The sequence below is a fragment of the Zonotrichia leucophrys genome, chromosome 1 (genome assembly GCF_028769735.1).
Source record: "Zonotrichia leucophrys gambelii isolate GWCS_2022_RI chromosome 1, RI_Zleu_2.0, whole genome shotgun sequence".
Taxonomy (NCBI): Eukaryota; Metazoa; Chordata; class Aves; order Passeriformes; family Passerellidae; genus Zonotrichia; species Zonotrichia leucophrys.
The window spans coordinates 33,825,845-33,842,883 of NC_088169.1; the positions used below are offsets into that span (position 1 = coordinate 33,825,845).

At 41.2% G+C, this 17,039-nt stretch overlaps 1 protein-coding gene across 1 annotated transcript; it reads left to right on the plus strand.

Annotated features, from left to right (window-relative positions):
• Nucleotides 1-1,447: 1,447 nt before the first annotated feature.
• On the plus strand, nt 1,448-17,030 carry NIPA1 (NIPA magnesium transporter 1). Its single transcript, XM_064711417.1, is given in 6 exon segments — nt 1,448-1,472; nt 1,475-1,783; nt 5,021-5,068; nt 8,981-9,071; nt 10,301-10,461; nt 11,725-17,030. Coding segments are annotated over 6 exon segments (1,146 nt in total). The 3' UTR covers nt 12,237-17,030.
• Nucleotides 17,031-17,039: the final 9 nt, after the last annotated feature.

The following is a 17,039-nucleotide window of genomic DNA, read 5'->3' on the forward strand; positions in this document are numbered from 1 at the left end:
TCACCTCTATCTTTGTTTCCAAGGGTTGCTATGGATAACTGTTCTTCCACCTCCTGTGTACTCATTTTGCAGGTCTTGTGAGTCTCACAAGGATGAATCCTCTCTTCCATAACATTCAGTATTGATACAATGACCTGATGAAACAACCTAGGTGAAAATATGGGCACTACTGCAGTAAGCATTACATATCTTGCCATTAAACCTTAAAAAAATCATTACAGTGTTCCTGTGCCTTCCTAGGACAGCTGCCTCAAACAGTGTAGGCAAACTAAGATATATGCGACAAGGGAAATATTTCCAGGAGTTTGCCTCTTTTCTAAACTCATATTTCCTGAAAATGCCAAAATATGTGTGAAGAACCATGCCCAATTGCTAAAAATTACAAAAATATCCACTTCCATTTATATTAAGCCAAGATACCATAGCTCATTTCCTTAGACGGATGTTGCCACAGGAATCCATTATGGATTGATTTATTTCAACATATATCTGGAAACAGTAGGAACTGCAGTGAGATACCTGCTACCAAATGTTTTGCTGAGCAAGGAATATAACTTTCAGCTCAGCACTGCATCTTTGAGAGACTGAGGTCTCTCAAAGAGAAGTGGCCCTGTGATGGCCCAGCTGTATTGCTGCCAGAGCGACCTCCAGCCCTTTTCTGCAATGGCAGGATGGCTTCTGCTCCTGCCCTCCCAGGACCTGGAAGATGCTGAATGATAGCTAAGAAAGGAGGATCATAAATGTTAGAATGTGACATTGCTCTGCGCCATTGGAAGAGAGTGAATTTTTCCTGGAAGTAAAAGTGGATTACTGGATTTACTGCAGGAGGGATTAGGGATCCCCCAGTTTTCAGGCAGCGTGCGTGGCTCCCGGCAGAGGCCAGGCTTTCCCAGGGCGCAGCCACACAGCGCCTGGCTGATTGTCCGGCTCTGCCCCTCACACTGGCCTGGCAGGGGGGATGGAGGGGCAGCTGCAGGTCACGGTGGGGCTGCAGTGGCAGCCCCGACCCCCGCCTGGCCCTGCCGCCACAACATCCCAGGCTCTCGGGCGGACCGGGAGCCAACGTGGATTTTAGAAACCCCACGGGAAAGCGAGAGCGCTGGAAAGAAGCGCTGCTCGCACGCCTGAAACTCTGGCCCGGCGGGACTCCTCTGTCCTGCACACCGCATCGCTCTGCACGTCTTCTCGCATCCCTCTGTCTTTCCGCATCCCTTCGCCCTGCTGTGACTCTCCTTCCACATCCCTGTGCGCATTTCTCCACATCCCCCTGGTTCACATCACCGCGCACCCCCTGCCCACGAACGTAGGCAGCTCCGAGCCTCTGCCCGGTGTCTGCCCCCGCCGAGAGCAGCGGCGGCGGGGCGGGCGGGCTCGCAGCGGGGTGGGCCGGCTCGCCGGGCCCAGAGCCAGCGGTACCGACCCGGCCGGACCGCGGGGCATCGCGGCCATGACGTCACCGTGCTGCCGAGCCCGGCGGGCCGCGCGCCAGGAGCCGCCGCTGCCGCCCAGAGCCGCCCCCGGCGCGGCGCAGCGCAGCGCAGCGCAGGGCGGGTCCCGGCGCAGAGCCGCTGCCGGGAGCGCTGGGCCCGGGCAGCCGCCGCGCCTGCAGCTCTCGGCGGGGCCATGCGGATGGCGGTCGGTGCGGCAGCGGGCGAGGGGGCAGCGCAGAGCCCCGGCCCCGCCGCCGTGTCGCTGGGCTTGAGCGTGGCCGTGGTCTCCAGCCTGGTGAACGGCTCCACCTTCGTGCTGCAGAAGAAGGGGATCGTGCGGGCCCGCGGGAGAGGTAGGGGCCCGGCGCCGCGGTGGCCGCGGGTGGGAGCGCCGCTCCCGGGGCTTCCTGGCCTCCCTCCGCGCCCCGGTACCCTCCCAGGTGTGCGGGGCCTCGGCTCCCCCGGCGGGGCCGCTCCCTCCCTCCCTCCCTCGCCCGCAGCCTTCCCCGCGCTGCGGCGGTGCCGGCCCGGGGCGGAGGGCGGCAGGCGGACGGGCTGCACAGGGACCCGGCCCGGCGAGCAGGACTTGCACCCTCGGCTGGGTCGGAGCCTGTGCCGGGGGGTGCCCGTGCCGCCTGTGTGCGGGACACCTTCCCGGCGTCTGGAGCGGGGAGCCGGCTTCAGTGTGTCACCTAAGCGTGTTTGGCAGGAGAGCTCCGTGGCTGGCTCGAGGCGCAGGGCAGGTGATAGATGAGCGGAGAGGCGGAGGCGCGGTGCGGTGCGGGTCGGTCAGGGGGTGTCAGCGCTGGGGAACTGCGCATCACCAACAGCCCCCGGTGTACGGGCAGAGCCCTGGTCTGACACGCTCTAACACTGCACTGGGACTTGAGTGCTGTCTGCGCTCCTGCCCATACACAGGTTCTTCTTTCTCATGTAGTTATGGGACTTTACCACCAGTTTCTGTGGCTCAGATAGTTTCTTGCCATGAACAGCACCAGCACATCGTGTTGCTTCTTTATTCCAGCGCTTCCACAGACACACGCAGGTTGTATCAGTCATGTGGAGGTTTCCACTTTTTGAGAAGAGACGGATCAGTAACATAAATATTTCTTCTAACATAATATTTCTTCTATTTTTCATATTGAAATCCCATGCCTCATTATTATTTCCTGAGGTGAACATATTCAGGAACTGACTGTGCTGTCTAGACAGTGTAGCCAAAACAAAGCTGTAAATTCACGAGTGTGAAGATCTTCTGAATTTTATTTTGAAACTTGAGCTCCCCAAAGCATGCAGCTGAACAGCATTTTCTAGTTGCATCTTCGTGCTTTGAACATAGGAAAATGCAATTTTAAAACATTTATTTATTTGTTTTTAGTATCATGTTTTTATGTAAGGAGAAGACTGTAAACACAGGTTGCATCATGCCTCTGAATTGTATTACTGTGGTCAATAGCCATTTATTTTTGTAGGTGATGGTGTCTGTGTATGAGCATGTGTCCATAAGTTCTAGGAGCTCTTTTTGATGAAAAATTCTTTTTAGTTCCAGGACAAAGTATTTTCTCTGTATACTTTTCACGTATGTAAATATGTCCCTATATGTGCACATACGTATAATATACAAATATATATATATATAGGTAGATATATTTGTATTTGCATTTCTATTGCCTGCTGCATCTAGCATGTTCAGGGTGAATGCAGTGGAGCAAAGCAAGCTTGTAACTATGTTACTACAACCTGGCAGCCTGATCTAAAAATTTTTTTTTGCTTTTTCTGCAATGACCTTACATCTAAAGGCATCAGACAAACTTTTGTTTTGCAAGCACAGTCTCCCTTTCCCTCCAAGATGGCTGTAACCCATTTTGATTGTCCACAGAGAGATCACGTTTGCATCATAAATACAAACTTTTTTTTTTTAAAGGGAAACAATGAGAAAACAGAAGAGAAAAAGAATAATTTTGCAACCCAAGGCAGCTGGAGGAAGTTTCCATTTAGACTGTACTTAATCCTGAAGAGCTTTCAGTGGAGCACTGGGTTAAGTGAGTGACAGGCATGTGCCTGTTTTCTCAGTGCTAGCAGCTGTAAAACTTCCTGTTTTGAAGATATTACTGGTGTTTGTGCATCTTGCTGAGCATTTTGTAGTTCTTTCTATTGGGATGCTCAGTGAGGAGGCATCCAGGAAAATACCCCAGGCTTTTCTCTATTTTGTGTTATGAACCAGTAGGGATCTGCCTTGAATTAGCAGTTGGAGCTGTGAGTCTGAGATGGCCAGTGTCAAATGATGTCTTCTTTCCATTGTCTTCAGCAGGTGTTGTATAATTAACAAGGAGGCACTTCAAGTCTCTTCTGTCTTCTCTCTTGAATCAATAATATAGTATTGCTGTAATTAGCAATCCTTGTCTAGTTAGAAACAGCAGTGGGTGACAAATATTTTGCAAAGTTACCTTACTTGAGTCAATATTTTCTATAATTTCTGCCCCCAACAGTGTTTTTATTTTATATGCAATAACAAAAGTCTAAAAAATTACTACGCCCACTCTAAAGCTGGCCATTTTCATTAGTCATATTTCATCTCTTTTCAATTGTGTAGTGTGATTTCCAAGTGCTTAATACTTTATATGTCTCCAGAGTTAGTGATGGCTGTGTTTTCCTTCCATTTGGGATTTCAGAGTAGGTACAATATTGCCTACTACTCCAGCAGCTTTTGAGAGGGCATCTTCCCAAATGAATGCAGAGCTGTATTGCTAGAAAGAGGAGCAAAACATAGGAGCATGACTTGATGCCAAGGTTGTGCTCAGAGAAGGCCATCCTTTAGTTCAGGAAGTGGTCATGAGCCTTGATGTTCTGCAGGAGCAGAACTTCTGTGGTGCACAGGCTCCACCTGGGCACATCCCAAGGCAAGAGCTTATAATCTGACAGTGAAGATAAACACCCTCCAGTTTGGGAAGCACTGGGGACAATGCAGAGATTTTACTCCTCACTGAAACTGAACTATGTTAGAAATTCAGAGGCTTCAGTTGGAGCACTTTCCAATGCTTAAATGCAGGAAGATAAGGCGACACAATGGTCCTGCCAAACCTGTGTGCCAAAACTGCCGAAACAATTTCTCAGCTACATTTTTTCTGATAAAATTTCACTGAGGTTGTATTAGCAAACTAACTGAGCCAATTCATGTTCTGTTTCCATAGGTTTACAGTTCTCCCAGAAGTGGTTTTAATTTGTATGTTTAAATGTCACCCTCAGAAGCATTTGTTGACATTTTGGATGCTTTTCTACACAATACTGCATTAGTGTCACATAGGTGGTACTTCAAACTGGAAACCAGAACTTCTGACTAACACATTGTCTTAAGAAAGTCTTGCTTGGAAACATAAGCCAAATCCAATATTGGGTTTTTTTGTTGGTTTGTTTTTGGTGGTTTTTTTTTTGGGTTTTTTTTGTTTTTTTTTTTTGTTTTTTTTAAATCTCAGATTCAGTTGCCTTGAAGAATAGTTTTAAGATTAAGGTCTTTAATAACTGAGACTGTTGTTTCATAGTTCCAATACTGTGATTTCATATTTTTCTAATACATTTTCCTGTACTTCCAGGTACTTCATACTTAACTGATATAGTATGGTGGTCGGGCACTATTGCAAGTAAGTATCTTGAAAAGTTTTAATTTTTTTTTTAAAGGGAGCTTTGCTTAGATGGTGATAGGAGATGTCAGGAAATCTGGGTTTTCATCTTGAATCTTAAACTTCCTTGTCATGAAATTTCCATCCCTAGAAATATTCCACTTTTAGTAAACTCTTACCATGGCTACCAAGCCTGGTGGTGTTTGCACAGGCAAAGAGCTGGGACAAACATGAGTCAGCCATCTTTCCACATTTCTAAACCATTTGGTGCTTGCAGCCCTTGGCAGCCACACACTGCTCTGACTCTGGGTTCCTGCATGGTTTGTGTCTCTGTATTGCACTGGCTTGCTCCATTTTTAATAAAAGTCAAAGCTGAATTAAAAATTGTTGCTCTGCACAAAAGGGTTCATTGAACACGTTATGTTTTAGATCAGAAAGCATTTGACCAAACAATTAGAAAAAAAAAAAACCAAAATGCTTTTGGTTTCTTGTTCAACAGATACAGTTTCAGTTTTGCTTTTAATCTGCAAGATTAATGCAGAGCCTTTTGTGGTGCTGATATGAGATCAGTGTACTTTTACCCTTAATATCTTTGTAACTCTGCTAACACCGAGTTCATTTTCTGATGGGAATCTGGAGCATGGGGAGCAGCTAGCTTTCTCCTCTTACATGAGCCCTGGTTCTACCCACAAGTTTAGAATCATACCCCACTTTTAGATTCTAAACCAGCCTTTTGTGAATTATTTGGAAAGTTCTGATGCTGTTTCTGAGAAGTATATGGGTCCAGTTTTGCCTCTGATTTTGTGGCAGCAAGGTAGGTCTCTGATTTTTGGTTTTGTTGTCTTAAAGCTATGCAAAAGGAATGAAAACCAAGAGATCCCATTGAAGGACAAAGTTCACAGCAAGTGTAGAAGCCAACAGAGCTTCAGAAGAAAAGTCCTCAGCTGATTTAACCTGAGTTTAAGTAGATCTTTGACAGTTTCCTCCCCTGACAGGATCACTACTGCCTAAGTAAAAGTAAATCTGTGCATCAGTCGCTGTTCACTCCTGAGGCTCCCATCTGTAATCCTTGAGCAGAAGGAGTTAAAAAAAGGGAGGTTTTATTACAGGACTTATCTTGGTGAATCAGAGAAAACAATTTCATGCTTAAAAGAGCTGACTGAACTGAATGAAGGCAAAGCAGCTGAAGGGAATGGTATCAGCTGGCTTTTTTCCAGTGGCTAGATGCAGGTATTTCCAAACAAAACCTCAGTGGCTTTACCAAGGAACTGAGCAAGAAGAGCTGCTTGTGGATATTACAGACTCAGAATGGCAGCACAGTCACAAACAGCAGCAGCAAGGGCCAGGGAGGCACCTATGGGATGCAGAGAAGGGCTCTGCGGGGAAAGGTGTTACTTGTGGAATTAGCAAAGCCCCCAGTTATCTGGGTGAAGTGATAGCAGCTGACATCATTTTCTCAAGCAGAGAATTTGGAGTTTATATGACTAACAAAAACCACATAAACTCTATCAACTTGTTCTCATGGTGTTTGTTCAGATGGTGAATAAGTGTTTCTGTGTTGGCATGCTGACTCAGCATAATGCTGCCCAACCATTTGGGGGCCCTGGGATCCACTGGATTATTGAAGACTTCAGAGGAAGGGCTGCACATTCTGCACATTTCCTTACTCTGTAGTCAAAAGAGTGATTGCAGCATGTATACAGGTGTTTCAATGAGCATTAAACTAATTAATTGGCTAATTAATTAGTTTCAGTGCAGGTTTTGATAGCAGCAGTGATGTGGCTGGTTCTTACAGTGAAAACATCTGCATTAGTGTTGTATTATACATGGGGAGCACACTTGTGAAGTGTATCTCCTGTTTGTCACTACAGATTGGGCTGTATTTCACATTTCATAGCAGACTTGGGGCTCCTGACCTGGTCTTTAAAATGAAACTAGGTTGGAAGATGAATTCTAGGAACATACTTAATGCACTTGATGCATGTGAGCTGCAAATAGACTTTCAGTTAGCGGGAGCAGGCTGAAGTTTGTCTGAAGTAAAGCCCCTGGCATGCCTAGAATAGGTATCCTTTGCAGTTCAGGTCTACTCCTGGTCTCCTTGCTAATGGAGACATGCCAGTGTGCATCAGGTTTTGCAGTAACTTTGAGGGTACTGGTACTTGTTTATTCTATTAAAAGCTTGGTGTGCCTTCAAGAACTGAAGTCATGTCTTGACTTACAGCACTGCTGTATCTGATGAGGAATTTCTGTTCAGAGAGGACTGGAAAGGTTGGCAGCAAAGGTCCTCAACATTGGGTAGATGGTAACAACCACTGATCTCCTTTTTTTAATTGGTGTTAACTAGTCCTGGTCTGTCATTTGTGGTGGTAAGGGACTGCTCCTACTACTGGTTACTACTACATGGTGATTGGAAAATCTCCAGTAAGTTCAGTTACCTTACAATATGTTCCATTTGACTGAAGCTTCAGAGACAGAAGCTACTTTATGGATTGATGTTGATGCCATCTGTTAAGAGTCCTTCCAACAGAAAGTTCAGTCACCTGACCTCCAAAAAAAGCACCCTTTTGTCCGAGTCATTTGGAAATGTATGTCATCTGCAGAAATGCAGAGTGCCAGCTGTGCACCATTCTCCGTCCAAGATCTGCCCCAATGCCTTCAGATGCCTTGAAGATAATGCCAGAGTTGCTGCATACATCTCCAAACAGCCTGAGGCTGATAACTGAGTTACTCTGTTCCTAGGGACAGGGAGATCACCACTATCTCTTGTGCCTCAGAAATGCTGCTGCTCATCAATTTCTGTGTCTCACTCCTGCACAGAGAAAGCCTCAGTGAATTTAATTAGTATAATTTTTCCACACTCTGCAATTTTGCAAGTTTTTTTGTCTCCTTCGTATTTCCTGTAGGTTACACAGGTCTTCAGCTCTACTGATAATGTGAGCTAAATTGGTAAATTAATTAATGTTTGCAGAGTGCTTTGCAGATGTAAAAAAATTGGATGATAGTAATGACATTTGATAGTTGAGGGCAGTGCCAGCCTGAGCATAAAGACATCTTGGATTCTTGAAATGTTTCTAAATGCTGATAATGGCTTTTAACAGCAACTGGAAATTTGAGCTGTAATTTGTGCTCAATCTCCAGCTTCTTGCCAGTTACCACAGACCCTGTAACTATGCAAGTATGCTGACCTATTATAAACTTGCCAGCACTTGCAAAACCATCTAGCTTTTATTTTTTAACTGAAAACTTGAACACATGAACTGTTGTCACAGCTGTGATGTGCAATACTGTGGTAAATTTGGAATTTACTTTTACTGGAAAAAGAGAAATAAGGTTGAGGCTGTTACTGTGTCTTGTCAGGCATGTTCTTTTTGTAGTTATCAGGAATGACTTTGTATGTTACATAGTTACGAAAAGTTGGTGTAGTATATTGAAGAGCCCTTATGCATGTGCTTAGTGTTTCAGTAGCAGATTCCTCAGCGCTGTCTTTGTTTTCCCCCAAAAACTAACACTGCTGTTAGGAACTATAATCAAGTACATTTGTTTTATGAGAATGCACATTCTAAGGATGAAACCATGGATTATATATACTTTTACCCCTCCTCATACAAATATTTGAGTGTAATACTGTGATTATAATCCATGAGTGTTTCTAATTCATAGTCTTATTTATATTTAACTAAGAGAAATTACAAATGAGATAATTTACTGTGCCCACTTGGATATTCTTGTGTGGCAAATATAAATCTTGTATTAACAAATACAAAACTATAGAAAATTTCCAGCCATTTTGTTTACGTGCAAAATTAACAGAACTAAGCAAATTGTAACATCTGTTTTCTAGTTAGGTCAGTCTTTCCCAAACAGTATTGGGCAAGTTTTGATTACTTGTTTTTACAAAGGGATTTAAAGGCTTATTTCTGGTTCTCTTGACAGTGGCACTGGGTCAAATAGGGAATTTCTTGGCCTACACTGCAGTCCCAACTGTGCTAGTGACGCCCTTGGGAGCTCTTGGCGTTCCATTTGGGTAAGAGTTTGCTTTTCTTGTTCTTATCTGGATGTCATTACTACTTAATAAAATGTCAGATGGACTCAGTGCTCACTGGAGGTCCACTGAGAAATGTCAGGCTTATGGCTGTTCATGATGTGTTACAATGTCACTTATTCCTGTTTTCCCCGGGAAAGCATGGCTGGGGGAAGGCAGTGAAGAACAGTTTTCCTCAGTATCTTCTGCTTTTAGTTCTCACTGTGATTTCAAACAGATAAACTTTTTTTTTCCTCCCTTTTCTGCGATTGTTCTGGACTTTTCTGCCTATCCTCTTGTTCACAGTTCCCTTACTATGTAGATCTTTCCTTTTGTCTCACAGTCTTTCTCTATCCAGCTATCCATAGCCCACGTGTGTTTATTGATGCTGATTTCATTTTATTGGATCTGGCCTCTTGCCAAGGAGGAAAACTCAAGGGAGTTCCTTGCACATGCATGCCCCTGGCTTTTTAGAAGTTATGTGTGTGGGAGGCACAGAAAAGGCAGTGAGTTTAAGGAGTTTAATATGTAACTAATGTTTTGTGAATAGATGAATTACAGTTGTTGAACTGCTGCAGTGAAAAAGCACAACTCTTTGAAAACAAAGCTGTGCATTACCTTGAGATTTTTCTGTTGCCTGCACTGGTCATCTGCTTCAGAGTATAGATGGCATTCTTCATGTCTGTCTTTAGCTCTATCACTGTGAAGCACACTGATGGTGCTTTAAATACCTCCCATTATTTTAACCTAGGCCACATATTTTTGCTCACTTTGGTCAGCTACGTCTGAGCCCAGCCCTGGGATCTGTGTAACCAAAGGTCACTTTTATCTCCTGACTGCTTAGCACCTATAAAATGGGGCTTTGTGACAGCTCACCAAATTGGTAGTGGGTAGATGTCTATCTCGGGGGTCAGATGTCTGGTTTGGGGGTTTCAGTTGTTTGGGGGCAGGATTGAGGGGGTGATGTGGTTTTGCTTTTTGGGGTGTTGTGGCTAGAAGTTTTGCTGGGGTTTGTGTCTTGTTTTGTTGTGTTGTTTTGGTTTTTTTTCCTAAGGTGAGATGTCAAGGATGGAGTAAAACTGCAAATGGATAAATCTTTCCTCAGATAAGTCAGAAATACATTTTGAGAATTTGTCAGCATTTCTTTAAAAGGGTAATTCTTATGGCACAGCACCGTTAAACATTTTCAACAGGATGTAGTCAAACTTCTGGTTTTCTTCCTCTTTTCAAAGGTCCATCTTAGCTTCTTACCTGCTGAAAGAGAAACTGAACATTCTTGGCAAGCTGGGATGTTTGCTGAGCTGTGCTGGGTCTGTTGTTCTCATTATCCATTCCCCGAAGTCCGAGAGTGTAACAACTCAGGCTGAGCTTGAAGAGAAGCTTACAAATCCAGGTAGTTTGTTTTTTCATTAATTCATGATTTTCTGATGTTGAGCAGGAACACGCTAAGAGGCTTACCACTTCTACCAGGTAGGGAAATTGACTGATGAAGAAATCACAATGTGACAGAGGCAAATCAATACAGGTTTTGTGTAAGAAAACTATGCCCTGCTCTTCTTAGAACTTGTTGTATTAATTGGGACATGTGTGCAGAAAGGAAAACATGGATACTTTTGAAAACATCCTGCACAGCAAGCTCAGAACAATGGCCAGTTGAACTTGAAATTTTATAACATTATGAAAAGACTGTATCTTGCTATTTAGAGATGAAAAGTGTAAATCTAGGACCTCAATTTGTTTTATACAAAACAAAAAAAATACTGTCTTTCTTCTCTCCTTTATTTCTCCATGTTTTTTTTAATTAAAAGTTTATACTAAATACCAGTTGTGTTCCCAGATTTATTTGCACAATAAAGGTATGGAGAAATAGGCTGTTGAGACATATGCTGAAATGCCTGTTCTTTCTCACCAGCTGCTGGAGGACACACACTGGTACTAATATGTTCCAGGCTCATTTTTATTTTTCTTGCTTAAGCGCCAAACTGCCAACTATTGTTTTTCTTGTATTTGCTTGAAGTGAGAGAAACTCAAACCTAATAACATCAGCTATTCAAAAAGTCTGCAAACAAAGAAAGGAAAACAAATACCTTAGTCTCAGTTTACCATTTAAATCTGAACAAAGAGCATTGGCTCTGTATTTTTTTAAACTCTAAAGCATGAAATGTTTTTCACTCCTCTTATATGTATACTGATTGTATAATGTAAATAATATGGCCTCATCTTTGTTCTAACTCATGTGCTCACCTTAGTGGGATATAATTTTATGTTGAAGCTTTTGCTGGATCTATACACTGTGCTTTAATGAACTGTTTATAAATGAGGTGTTATCTTTCTGTCTGTCATAAGAGATTTAAGGAGTATAGTCCTAATGGAAAAGAGAATAAGATTTAAAAAAGCCATCTGAAATCCATTTCAAATGTGCCACAGTGTGTAATTTTCTACATGGTTATTTGTTTTTCTCAAAGAGCATGACATCATCATCAGGTTTTGATGCCAATATTTCTGGAAGCTAAGTGATTTGGGTCTATCTTCAATAGCAAATCTTAATTGTGATGTACACCTGAAAGTCACTCTAGGACAGGATTTGCCTGCTAAAATCTTTAGAAGACCTAGAGTTCTCATCTTGATATTTTCTTGTTTTCTTTTTGTTTTCCAGTTTTCGTGGGTTATCTCTGCATAGTGCTGCTAATGCTTCTCCTGCTTATCTTCTGGATAGCTCCAGCTCATGGACCTACTAATATTATGGTTTACATCAGTATTTGCTCTCTTTTGGGCAGTTTCACTGTTCCCAGCACAAAAGGCATTGGGCTGGCTGCTCAAGATATCTTTCACAATAACCCATCAAGTCAAAGGGCTCTGTACCTCTGTCTGGTACTTCTGGCAGTATTAGGATGTAGCATTATCATTCAGTTCAGATACATCAATAAGGCACTGGAGTGTTTTGACTCCTCTGTATTTGGTGCCATCTACTATGTTGTGTTTACCACTCTAGTCCTGCTGGCTTCAGCCATCCTTTTCAGGGAGTGGAGTAATGTAGGAGTCGTAGATTTTTTGGGCATGGCTTGTGGATTCACCACAGTGTCTATTGGAATTGTTCTTATACAAGTCTTCAAGGAATTCAACTTCAATATTGGAGATTTAAACAAACCTAACATGAAGACAGATTAAAATATTTTTGAGGGGAAACTGGATGGCTCAGGGAAGGATACAGAGCTGTTCATTTCTAGGTCACTATTTCAAATAGGATTCAGGTTGGTAACTACCCTCTGACAATTTGGTGGCCTATGTGAAATGAACTGGAGGCCTCCATCCAGTTTCAAAGGAACAGCTGTCCATGTAACCCAGTCAACACAATAAATGACCTTAATTGGAACTACTAATTGAGTCAGCATAGAGACCGATGTATTTCCTCACTGTAAAAGGTAGTCCATCAGAAGAGCTCTGTGAATATTCTGACAGACCTGTGTGAAAGCTTGTATTGTGACTTCTGAGGCACCATTTCTGTGGGCAGAGGACATCAGTTTCTAATGCACTCAATCTGATACCTTTCATCACAAGTGATGTATACCTTAAAATAAAAGGGGAAAAGTAAGTGGAACAATTTGTGAATCTCAGTATAGCAATGTCTTCACCATCAAGGCTGTGAATTCTCAGACAAATGTTGGATCATGGACTGTAATTTGTTCTTTTTAGTGACTGTCTTGGCAACTTTGTCAGCCATGCGGTGAAGACACAGGGGAGTTGTAAATTGAGTTCTCCATTCAGAGCAGTGGACCCTTAAATATCTTTCAGTAATTACTTATCAGCTCATGGTAGTGTCCAGGTATGCATTTTCCTTTGTAACTTACATACATTAAGACATACTGCATTCATCTAAGAGTGTTTAAGTGGGAGCAGGTAGAAAGACTGTGAAGGATGTGGAAATGATGCACAGGCTTACTGCCTACATTGTGGCTTATTTGTAAGCAGCTCAGAACTGTTTCAGTGCCTTTGCAATCAAAAAATACTGCATAATTTTGAATGTATTTGTTTCAGATGGCCTATACTGGTTTAATAATTCAATTTCATTGTCTACAATATCAGACTATATTGAAATTCTAAACATATAAAGCATCTAGAAGGACCATATGTTTTTGGAACAATTTACAAACCTGAACTGAAACCCCTGGATGCCTTGACAGCTTCTGAAAAACTCGTAGTCCTAATGAGGAGTGTTGAAATCAGTTCAGCATACCTTTATTTTAGTTTAGTGACTAAATGCAGGAGACCATTTTGTTGAACAGCTAATAAATAGGGACCATTAAAAAAAAAAGTAATTTAAAAGAGAATGGAGCATGAGATTTCTCATAGCTCAAAAAAGATGGTCTGATGTTCTTGTAATGTGGGAAAAGGAGGTTAAAGACTGAAAAAATGAAAGCATTCTGAGAGTTTTAGGTAACTGACAGGGACATCCATTCAGATCAGTAATTCACAGACTTGTGTGAACACTTCAGTTGTAATATTTTTACAAGTAGTACACACAGCTTAAGCTATGATGAGGATGACTCCAAACAGCTCAGTTTAAACCATTTAGAGAATATTGATATGTTAAAGAATGAAATAGTTAATTTCATGTTCTACTTACATTTGGTCAAAAAGTTGAAATCTTGAAAAACGGTGAATATTTGTTTCAGTCTAAGTACAAAAATGAGTACAGTGGAACTCAACGTCTCTAGATGAGAACATCTCCCAAGAAAACAGAAAATCTCAATTACAAGACAATATTTGAGAAAATTCACAACATTTTATCAAGAAATCATGAATGTAGCTTTGTGGCTGCCTGACAGGACCATGGATGTTGATTAGTGGGGAGTAATACTGTCTGCTCTTGTGATGTTTTTTGTTGACCTGAATTGAGGTTTCCTTAAAACTCAGCCTCCACTTTCATTTAAAATGAATGCTGTAAGCCCTACTAATGGCAGCAATAGTTGCAAAAGTGAATCCAAAAGATTTAGTGTTCTGAAGGGACTGTTCTGAGGGAGTAAGAGCCCTACTATGTTATTTGCAAGGTTGTTTTAAAACTCCATATTGCAGGGAATGGCTCTTGAGTTGGCAGAAATGTGCATTGTTACAGGCCAACACGCAGTAACTGGGTATCTTAATGAAATAGAGTAGCTCTAGCAGAGAAAAGACCATCTTCATGGATTTTCAAATATTATGCAAGGTTCTTAGAAAGTCTGAGAATTGTAGATGAGGTTAATTGGGCTATGAAATCTGGTTAAACTAGCATCTGTCCATTATTGATTGGAAGATGGTACCTTGGTTCTCAGCAAACATTCATATTTTGTCATGTTAATTCCCTTTTTTTTTTTTTTTTGATTGAACCTGGAATTGCACATAGGTTATGAGACCTGTACTAACCTACTTGTTTTAAAACAATGTTATCTGTTTTTTGAAGCAGTCAAGTTGTCTTTTCAAAACTCAGCTGAAAGTTCTTGAGTTGTATGTATTTGTTTGTATTAGCCTTTAATCTCTGAAGACTTTTCTGAAAATCTTTATGTCAGAATGGAAATTATTGTGGTCTCATCTTACTCCTTCTTTGGTTGGTTTGAAAATTAATTCTTAATTATTTATAAAGTGCCTGTCCTAGTATGTTAGATGCATATGCAAATTATTAGTAAATTTTAGATTCAGAATAACTTGATTGCCCTGTCTAAACCTTGACATTTTCTGCACCACATGAAGTTTACTTGCTAAGTGCTCACTATGCAGAGGAAGAATAAAGTAGCAACCATGTTCTGTGGTCCTCTGACCATTGTAACCACTGATAAATATCAGCACAGTTCTCTTCTCTTCTGTTCTCCCCAGCTGCTCCTCATCTCTGATGAGCTTTCTAGAAATGTCTAATGAACCTTGATGTTTAAAACAAAGACGTCAAAAGCCAGCATATAAGGTGAAAGAAATTCTCGTGGCCTTGCACATCATTTGTATCTGCAGCCTTTTACTTCTTGAATGCTAAGTAACTGAAAGCTTTATTTTTGCTACTTTGTTCAGTGTAGCAGTGTTCTTTCAAGTTCTGCTGTACCTGGATCTGGTTCAGTTCTAACTTTAGAAATGTATTAGCATTTTCTGTTGTCACTGTTGATAGGATTCTTTCCCCCTCCATCCCACGCCCTCCTCTTTCCAGGTGTCCTACCTTTTTTAGTCCCATTGCTTTTCTGATTTAAAAGGAGGCACTGATGAAGTTGAATTTTAGCTGTTCCCTCTTTTTTTCCACCCCTTTGACAAGTAAGCACTTTGAATAAGACAGATATCCAAGTTCCATCATCTCAGGGAGCAAATGTGCATAGTTGTCTCCTGAGCTCTGCATCCCTCATGGGTCTGCCCTTTTCACATTCTCATTGTGTTATATGCATTGATAGCTGTAAGCCAGATGATTTCAGTTCTGATTCCAAAGTAGAAGTGGGAGAGGCTACCCATGAAAAAACTGGATTCATTACAGTGGTGGAATGCATTTGAATTCTGTTCAAATCCACAGGAAAGGTGTTTCACTCCCTATGTCTGCCTTCTGTTATACTTGTCAAACATATTTACTTGGTACTCACTTGAGGATAGCTCTTTGATCATTATCCCTTCAGTGTATGGAGGATTTGCATTTGTCAGTCACAATCTCTATTAGGTGTCAAACACAAAAATCCCTCAAATGTTCAGTAGGAGAATAGAAACCTTTTTGATACAACCAAAAAACATTTGTTACGCTTCAAGTACTTCTGTAAAAAAAGAAAAATACCTAAACAAGTTATCTGCTGTATTGAGTTTCCAGGACTCTGTATGTGTAAATAGAGCCTATTTATTAGTGAGCTGCAACTAACATTAATAAGAACCTGTCATACCACAGTTTGACAAGTGAGGCTTCCTATTAATAATATGGATTTTATTGGAACATATGTATTTTTCTGAAGTAACTAGCACTGAAAAATCAAAACACTGGATTAAGTTGTTGAAACAGTAGAAAGTAAGGTTGAGCTTTCATTTTATTTTTTAAAAATACAGGGTTTGTATTTGAAGAAATTTGGGGTTCATAATTAGGGGGTGCTTTAAATGGGAAGTTGTTTGCACATTGTACCCCCCCCTCACATTCTTGTTTCATAAAAATAAGACATCAAGGATTCTACTGATATTCCCTTGAATATTCCCTTGGTTGTCTTGAGATGGTGTAACTACTGAAGTTTTACTGTTAAATCAAGCATTATCAAATGTTTATCTGTTACCTGTTGTCTTTGTAATAATTCTTTGGTGCTATCTATGGGCTTACAGAATGCAGATTTTTAATGTGTACTGTGTTAGGCACCAATGTTGTCAACAGTTATCATTACTAGTGCCCAAGTGTATCAGACAGCAATGTTGAAATGTTATGGATTAAGAAATTTCTTTTTAAAAGCTTCAAATAACTTTGGCTTTTCTTTCTTGTTTGTGATTGTGTTGGGTCCTTCCATGTTCACATCCCTCCCCAGACAGTTGCTCTATAGAGTGGAAAATATTGGAAAAGATTACACAAAAAGGGTATTTTTAAGTCTTTTTTTGTTTTTTAACTGTGGGACTTTTTCTTTTTTTTTTTCTTTTTTTTTTTTTTAATTTCCCTTTTTTTTCCCCAGAATGTAAAAAGTAGTTCTAATGGGATGTAGGGAAAAGGTAGTTGGCAACAAAAATACAATGTCAGGTTTGGTTGCTTCAATGCTCTTGCAATATAGTTACTACAAATTACATAAAAACAGTTTATTTTATTAGCTTCCAAATAATGTATATATAGATTTGTTAATGGCTTACAAGTCAAGCTTACTCTCTTTGCTTTTTAAAAAATAGTTATAGGCATGTTGTATTTGCCTTGTGTAAATTATAAAAGGCTATTTAGTAAGTTTTCTGATAACTAATCTATTTATTAACCTGTATTGTTTTAAAATAAATGATTTATTTCTAGCTCAATGCTTGTTT